This window comes from Amphimedon queenslandica, unplaced genomic scaffold (assembly GCF_000090795.2).
Source record: "Amphimedon queenslandica unplaced genomic scaffold, v1.1 AMPQUscaffold_12962, whole genome shotgun sequence".
NCBI lineage: Eukaryota > Metazoa > Porifera > Demospongiae > Haplosclerida > Niphatidae > Amphimedon > Amphimedon queenslandica.
In genome coordinates, this window is record NW_003546802.1 from 20515 (window position 1) to 29069 (window position 8555).

The following is an 8555-nucleotide window of genomic DNA, read 5'->3' on the forward strand; positions in this document are numbered from 1 at the left end:
ATCGCTAGGACAACTATACTGGATGATATTAGTGAGTATGATAAGATGATCACTGTATCCTTATAATGTTTTGTGTCGGTACTGTTTAACAGATGACAACTGTTTGTTTATTATTGTGTTTAGGTAAGTATTTTCCTACTCCTGAATTGGATGTGGTTCCTGAGACTATTAAAGATCATGATGTAGTTCCACAAGGTATTCAATAATTATTAATATGTGATAATTAATACATTAATTAATATAGATAATGCAAGTACTGATGAAACCAAGATACCAACTAATACACAATCTGCATATGGTAACTTGGCATGAACTTATTGTTTAAATAAATATCATATTAACAAAAATATCTTCATTATTTACTGTGCTATCTTTAGATATGTCTCCTTCTAATTCTAATGCAGAAGTTTCTAGTAATTCTTCTCAACCTTTATCACCTCAAGGTATAAACTTAATGATTAATAATAATAATGACGATGAGTGTGCATGTATTTTGTATTTTTTAGCTGAAGTACATATACCTGTTCCAAAAGATTTGCTTGCTAACTTTAGCTCCATAAGGATGTCTTATGTGAGAATGTTTTACAATGTTTGCAAGATTTTGGAACAGTAATTGGAAGTTGCAGACATCAAGAAGTTCCTTTTTTATTACAGTAGCTCCCTCAGCAAGAAAGCCAACAAATGTTCAGATATTTCTAGCATCCTTCGTCATGTTAAAAATGAGTGTTCACTGACTAATATTGAACTACTACATAGCATAGTAGAGGAAATGAAGATCACTGAAGCAGAGGAACACATCAAAACTTATAGAACAAAGTTGACGGAAGTTTGCAAGTCACTCTCCATCACCCTCTGTTTGAAGGAACGATTTAATTCCATTCCTCATCTTCAATGTCAAACAGCTACTTTTATCTTTGACTGGGAGCCAGAGGAACATGTACTGAAGGATATTAAGGATATTTTATCAAAAGTATCTGGTAAACTACTGATCATCAAGTATATAGAAACCTCCACTTCAATATCTGTCACTTGCTTCTTTCCTTTCTCTGATGTTGGGTTTACTGTATTGAGGATGATAGAGAATATTCATATACTAATGGGACAAGGATTAAAGAAACTGACTATTGGTAACTTAACATTATGGAGGAGACAAGATGTTAGACTAAAGGTACATAATATGAATAATTGAATATTGTTTTATGAATATTGTATAGGAACTAAAAGAAAAGGATCAAGAGTCACTGCAACATACAGAGGTCTGACCATAACTGTAGTGCATGATTTATTAGTGCATGGGGATGAATATTGCTAAAAGGCGAATAAAATTAGCAGACATGCATGTGCTTACATGTTGTATATTTTTTATTTATTCAGGTTATTTCTTATAATATACTTAAAGAAGCTGAATGTAGACTAAGTGATGCTATCAGTAGCAAAGAGAAGGTACATGTATAGTTAAAGTACACATTATAGTGTAAAATTTTGAGAAATTTGCAGATACCGTATAAGATGATTTATTGGCAAGGAATTAATATTGGCGATTGGCAGTTCTATGAAGAAATTGCCAATATAAAATTCGCCATTTTGTTTCAAACCGAGCATGCTCAATGGCACATGGCCCAAAATTGCCAATTTAAAATTTGCCAATAACTTAATTTCTACAGGCAAATTTGCCAAATATTTTTCTTCTGTGAATAAATCATCTTGTATGGTACATTTTTGATGTTGTTTTACTTGTACATTAGGAAACAATTGAATTAAAGCAAGATCTATCAGTGATGGCATTACTTGAGGTTAGCTAATACTCTGAGTGGCAAACATGAATCATAGCATGATGCATGTATACTCTACTGATACTATTTACATTGATTATATGCAATACGTATTATATTATCATTGCATGTGTAATTAATGATTCTGTCTTTTAATTTTAATTTAGGAAGAGTCATTGTCTGTTCAAAGTGATACTGAATCAATTAAAGAAGTTAAAGTATAGATGTATCTCACTAAATTTTTTATTAAATTAATAATAATAATAATAATTAGAAAGAACAATTTGATAAAGAATTGACTGTATTAAGCTCTCAGTTTAATGAGATTGAAGAAGAAAACAAAGAGATGTCCAACAAATTATCAAAAATGAAGGTTGATTATTTGAGATCACTTTCTAGTAATCCTGATTCAGGTTAGAGTACAAGTAGTTTATGCTAATATTTATAATAATTATTATTTAAAGCTGCTAGCAAAGTGAGAAGAGGAATGTCTCTTGAAATTGATGACTGCAAATGCTGTCTTGAAGCAATGACAAGACCAGACTATCAGCCATTAGTAGATAATAAAAGAATAATAGAGAAATTACAAGAAAAAATAACATTAATGAATATGGAACTAATTACTGCAAAGAAGCACAATAAAAAGATCATGAAAGAGATTGAAGGTTTATATAGTAATGATGTGTGTGTGTTATCATTTGATTGCCAATTAGATTTTGACGATGATGAGTCTGAAGTTGAAGATGACGATTCTGAAGTTGAAGAGATTGAGTATGATAGTCTAAGTGATGAAGAGGATCAAATGTGTACAGTGAGTGAGACTGAGATAGCGCACATACACACTGATTTTTTTATTTTATAGTTCTTATTATATTGTAATCATCCTGTTACTGGTCAATTAACTAGTAAATCGTTTCAAGTACATAAAGATGAATTACTACCCACAGTACTGGATACAGCTTATGAGGTTTGTTACTTTTAGTTGCTCTGTTTTGTACATGTACTTTCATTTCTTTATCAGTTAATGGAATTAGCTCCTCATATTCCTATTGAGAGATGTTGTTTAGTTAAATATAATTTTATTAAGGATGTAATGGAACAGTCCTTTGATCTTGATAAGGTACATATCTATCCTATAATTGTCATATTTATTATTATATTCAGTTTCAGGATCAAACTATAGGAAAGCTTATGGGTGTGGCTGGATATTGTGGATTATTCCTAGAAACTTGTAGAGATATTGAGACCTTTAAGAAATACAATATTGGAGGTGGGCGTGCTTGTATGATTACCATATACCTCTAATTACATGTACATGTTTGATGGCGTAGGTATTAATCTAGAGATATCAGTGGTTGATCTGTCAACTGGTGAAGTAGGACCAGCTAAACCAATGAGAGGTGATGGAGGTTGGACTGTTGGAGAATTAAAACAACATATAGGAGAAGTAAGAGGAAGGATATACTGTTGTTTTATATTGATCATTCCTCTCCTACCCTCTCTCAATCTGATCTTTAGTCATTTAATCTCATTTCATCATCTATGAGATTACTAATACTTGATAGAACTCCCTCAGCCTGTGATGTTATACATTTAGAAGATGTTAAAAGTTCTTTAAAGGAAGTGCTCTTTAAAGAAGATGTATTCAGTTCACACAAACTACACAGAGAGCAACTTGTAGTACCAACAGTAAGTGCTAATTGCCCAGGGCAAAGCCCTTACTCGTAAAGTTCTGTTAATTTGTTTGTATGTATGTTGGGGCATGGTCAGGTGTGGAGCCACATAATGTTTTACATTCTTCGAGTGCTAATTATTATTTTTGTGAGCTTGTAGTGAGCCTATAAGACACTCACTCTGTCTGTATGTCAACTGGGAACTGCAACAGTAACTATCAATTATGCAATACATTGGAAATAAGTTAGAACAATCATGCTTGCCTGATTTATGAAAAGGATTCAGAGCAACCATAATGATGTACATGTATATGCTTTTATGCTCTACATTTTCCTTACTGGTTTCTTTTGTCAGGTTAATTAGTTTGGCCAAACAAAAGGAACATGCTATACATTATTTTAATATTTTCCTCCTCCTTACTGTTTTTGTTCACACACACACACACATGCTCTCTCCTTTCTTAGATATACATGTATGTATCATCAGATCCTATAGATTATCGAAAAGAATATAAAGATAGTTTGATGTACAGATATGTTGATTTTGACTTGAACTCAATAATACTATTGGACATTACACTACCTCATTCTCAACCTGAAGCTACTCTCAGTACAGCTAATGTAACTGAAGGAAGAATAATAATGAAAATTATATCAATGAATGAAGAAAATAAAAGAAGTAATATTGAGTAAAATTTTTTTAAAGAATATTAAATATTATGTTATCTAATACAGAGATGCAGGTACAAGTTGATAAGAGAATAACATTAGCTGAATTGAAGGAGGAGCTAGTTCCACTGATTGGTGTACCACCTACTGGTTTTAGAATGTATAGAATCAGTGAGTATGGAGAATATGAAATGACTGGTCTGGATAAAGCATTGATAAATATCTTATCTGGATCAAAAGTATTTTTTGTGTTATTTGATTCATTTCTCCTTTCTATCAGCTCTAAGTACTAAAACTCATCAATCTCTTTATTACTTTGTTTATCCTCTAGATCACAGTAAGACTGGGTAGAGCATTAGGAAAAGGAGAGTACATTTTTAAATTATATTTATTACAACTTAACAATACATACGTAAGAATATTTATAATTATAATTTTTAATTTTTATTTTATGCTTCAGTTTTGTAAGTATATGATGGAGTCTATTTATGCTAAGGGTACACCAGTGAGAGAATTTAAGAAACAAATTATTGAAGAAGCAAAAGTACAAGGAATTGACTGTGTCCTTGAACTAGACAAGTAAGTACATCATGTGACTATCATGTGACTATCATGTGACTCATTGTGTAGAATGAGATTGCGGAAGAAGAGTGAAGTGTACCCTGGTAGAGTATATCTTGATCATCAGACGATTGATACTATTAAGGAAACATATTATGTGGAACCATTGAAAGGTCATAATTTCAATATTTTAATTTTAAACTGTATAACAGTATAGCAGGATTTATTTTTCGTGAAATTGACTAAATTGGTGACTTGTAGATTAAATTTTGTTGACTTCATTATCTCTTACCACATGGCAACTAATAATTGGCAATTTTACCATGCAGCAGGTTTATTTCGAGAATAATAAATTTCGCAAATGACTCATATCTGGAAGTTTGCGGAATTAATTTTTGCGAATTTCCACTATTCGGCCATCTTGTACTGTATTAAGTTGATTTTCAAGGAATTTAATTTCGTGAATCTTTAAAAATTTGCGTAATTTTTTTTATCCTCAAAAATTACCCATTATACGGTAATTTGGTGCTTTCCTAAAAAATTTGCCAACTCACCAAATTTAGTCCCTCACCAATAAATGCTGCTATATGATATTATCAGTATACTGTACTTCACTTGATTATAGTAAGGTTATTGTACCAATTTTTATTAGGACCAGAGAAGATGAAGCATCATACACAGAGACAGGTGTATGTTATAAGATGGCATCCATCACATTTTTATGTTGATCCAATAGAAGAAATTATACTGGATAAAGATAATAATGATCCTAAGCATGTTATTGAAAAGGTAATCATAATTTTATCATTGCACTGCATGGGACAGTACTTGTTCAAACAAGTAGTTATGATGCTCTAAGATTAAAACTGTATATACATGTACTGTATTTGTCTGTGATAAGTAGTTGGCAAATTTTGGATTTCATGCCACATGTCAAGTGGCAGGTTTGATAATGGTAAAAATTGCCAATCACCAATACAAGTCTATAGGTTTATATTAACATTAATTTAGAGTAAGGCTATGAATAAATAGATATGTACATGTATATCATTATTATTATTGTTTTTTACAGCTGTCAGAGTTAAGTGGAGTACCTGCTGAGTATATCTATTTTGCAAAGGTTAAGTATTAGTTAAAGCACGGTTCCCCGTGCTGTATTTCCAGTACAGCACAGGGAGAACCGTGCTTTTACTAGTTTATGGTCATAGTGCGTGGGTGTATCAAAGGCACCAGCCCTAGGCCAAGTGAAGAATAGCCTAAAGAGAACCAAAAGACTGAAAAGAGACTGCAGTAACTGGGCTATCTGATATACAGCATGGGCGGTGCCTTTGATGCACCCACACACTATACTATAATCATTGATACAAAACATAATAAAGATGCTCTCTTTAACTCTTAGAGCGAATCATTTCCAGTTGAGATGTCATGTCTTAATATTGAGAATAAGTTGAAATGGTATTCCATCACTTCAGACACATACTCAAAACTATATAGTGATGGACGTGTCATATATTACAAGTACTGATACGCACACACATTATGTATACACACACATTATGTATACACACACATTTACATGTATATGTACATATGTCTCTTACTGTTTATAATTATTTAGAGACAATAGAGAGACAATGAAAAAGTTAACATATAAAGAGAGATCAGAAATACAAGAGGCAGAGGAAGCAAGGTACTATCAATTAATAGTACAAATAAATGCATTAGTATTATAGAAAATTTGTTTTCATTTTACATTATTTTTTATAATGAGCTTTTAGAAAATTAAATACAAATAAGATGGTCTTCATGTTATTATGATAGTTCATTTATTACATTACTGTAGGTTACAGAAAATTAGGGAATACAAATATCAATATGGAACGTATTGCTTGGATTAATTTTTAATTTTAAAGTATTTTTAATCTTGATTTTTTAAAATTAATGCTACTTTTAAAATAATTTTCAAATGCATTTTAATTTTGTGTAGTTTGTTTAATGTCTCCATTTCACTTATTATTGTTATTATTATTGAGAATTTTACAATGCACTAGACTTTACACAAGAGTATATACCAATGACTTGCTATTTACTAAAGGTCCCTAAGCAACTTGTGCTTGGACCATAAACTACATGTAACTGCTATGTCTACATTCTCTTTTGATCGATCAACAGTGACTAGAGGGAGGAGCTGGCTACATGATACTAGACTTAACAGGATCCTCAGAGGAGTCTGATGACCTGCAGCTGCTTGACCAGTAACACATCATCACAAGGCAACTAAGTAAAATAATCAATTTTGTAGGATTATAGTACATGCAAGCAAAATATTTTAACCATTTTTTTGCGAATTAAGTTAAAAATGAATGGAGTATGATATCTACACATAAACAAAGTTACACTTCTTCCATATCAGTAATATCCTCCTCTTCCCCCTCTCCTTCACTGCTTGATGATGATGAATATTGTAAATCATGACTCAATATGTCCATACCACCACCAGTGACTGGTAACAAACTACTGGCTATCAATCCTTCTCCTTTCCTCCCTTTCTCTATATCCTCTTCATCTGTGCCTTCAACATCTATAGTCCCAATCTATACAGTCATTGGACAATCAACAACTATCATACTGTACACCAGGAAATTTTTTAATTTTGGCGAATTGCTGCATTTTGGTGATTGGCAAATTTGTGGCCACATGCCATTGAGCATGCACATAATGGCTCAAAATGGTGGATTTTTATTTTTGCAAATGGCTATATAGAAATGCCATATTTGCCAATCTTAACTCCCTCCAAAATTTCCTGCTATACAATAATCTGTTTGTTCCCATACCTGAATACTGTCTTCACTAGTAATGATGACACTGGATTGTCCAGTAATATTCATGTTAGTACTAGTATCTTCTTCCTCTGCCTCCTCATCTCCACTCTCTCCTCCTAGTCCTTCTGGTTCATTTAGTGGTGACTTGTCAAAAGGTCCTAACTGGCTTTCATATTGTTCAAAATGTTCTCTTTCCTAAAATAATGATAATAATAATAATAATTGCATTTACTACATGTAGACTGTAGACTGGAACAGAATGTAAAACATAAAAAGGGTAAGAGAAAAGTCTTATTAGTAAACCATGCATGAAAAAATTTGATGTTTTGATGTTTTTGATGTTCTAAAATTGATCAAGTGCATAACGACAATACAAAAATTAAAATAATAAAAATACAACTACTCCTACTCTTCCTTCACCTCTTCAAGATATTGTAGTCCCACTTCCCTCATACTCTGGGCAGTGACAGTAAAGGGACTGGTTGGTCCATTATATGTGATACTGTTATCAACTATTTGATTAAGATCAACAAGAAACTCCTCACGACTTCTGTAACTATCAGCCTCACATTTCTACAAGAGAGCAAGTATGCATTATAGTCCAATGAAATACATATGATGAATACTTTTAAGTATAATTTCAAGAGCAAACCTTTCTCATAGTCTGAAGGTCCATTGGTTTAGTTATGATCATTCTATAATCTGGTAACTTCTTAGAAGATACTGGAAAATGAAATGGCCAAGATTAGAAAAAGACAAGACAGAAATAACATAATATGGTACAGTTATACTGTACATATGAATGAAGACAAGAAACTCATATCACTCACATTAGGTACTACTTTCATTCTTTCAATGGATTTACGACAGAGGAAGGACAGAGCAGCTTGTAGATCATCTCCCAGCAGTGGATTAATCTCATACTCTAGTTTCTCAAGAGCTTGACTGTTCTACAACAAAGAATCCACTCATTATAATCACACCATTACATTATAACACTGAAGTGCTTACTTGATTTATTTCTTTGTTAGACATTTCCAACATCCTTTGGGCAGTTT

The 8555-nt window shown here is 32.2% G+C and overlaps 2 protein-coding genes and 1 long non-coding RNA gene across 3 annotated transcripts in view; 2 read left to right on the plus strand and 1 right to left on the minus strand.

Annotated features, from left to right (window-relative positions):
* Window positions 1–12: 12 nt before the first annotated feature.
* Window positions 13–1108, plus strand: LOC109586041 (uncharacterized). Its single transcript, XR_002186783.1, has 5 exons — window positions 13–31; window positions 124–195; window positions 245–298; window positions 378–443; window positions 507–1108. It is a non-coding gene; the product is annotated as an uncharacterized LOC109586041 (long non-coding RNA).
* Window positions 1109–1146: 38 nt separating this feature from the next.
* LOC105314370 (ubiquitin carboxyl-terminal hydrolase 47-like) lies at window positions 1147–6737 on the plus strand. Its single transcript, XM_020002208.1, has 23 exons — window positions 1147–1168; window positions 1215–1256; window positions 1375–1443; window positions 1746–1793; window positions 1940–1990; window positions 2047–2185; window positions 2237–2437; window positions 2486–2583; window positions 2635–2739; window positions 2794–2892; window positions 2937–3042; window positions 3104–3219; window positions 3291–3461; window positions 3911–4124; window positions 4181–4353; window positions 4446–4526; window positions 4575–4693; window positions 4745–4848; window positions 5328–5464; window positions 5748–5795; window positions 6075–6193; window positions 6294–6365; window positions 6519–6737. The coding sequence occupies exons 4-23, from the start codon at window positions 1779–1781 to the stop codon at window positions 6571–6573; spliced, it is 2223 nt and encodes a 740-aa protein (XP_019857767.1). The 5' UTR covers window positions 1147–1168; window positions 1215–1256; window positions 1375–1443; window positions 1746–1778; the 3' UTR covers window positions 6574–6737.
* Window positions 6738–7011: 274 nt separating this feature from the next.
* LOC100633446 (transcription initiation factor TFIID subunit 1-like) overlaps window positions 7012–8555 on the minus strand; it is an 11345-nt gene continuing 9801 nt past the window's right edge. The window contains exons 33-38 of the mRNA XM_020002207.1: window positions 8509–8553; window positions 8328–8447; window positions 8150–8242; window positions 7918–8070; window positions 7510–7692; window positions 7012–7269 (exon numbers count right to left, since the gene is read on the minus strand). Of these exons, the coding sequence (XP_019857766.1) occupies window positions 7069–7269; window positions 7510–7692; window positions 7918–8070; window positions 8150–8242; window positions 8328–8447; window positions 8509–8553 (795 nt within the window). The 3' untranslated portion in view covers window positions 7012–7068. The remainder of the gene's footprint in view (window positions 7270–7509; window positions 7693–7917; window positions 8071–8149; window positions 8243–8327; window positions 8448–8508; window positions 8554–8555) is intronic.

Excerpts from the sequence above, each read along its gene's own strand:
- LOC105314370 (XM_020002208.1), top strand. Across the intron at positions 4,694-4,744 it reads TGTGTCCTTGAACTAGACAA|AATGAGATTGCGGAAGAAGA; the intron begins GTAAGTACATCA and ends CTCATTGTGTAG. Across the intron at positions 6,194-6,293 it reads GGACGTGTCATATATTACAA|AGACAATAGAGAGACAATGA; the intron begins GTACTGATACGC and ends ATAATTATTTAG.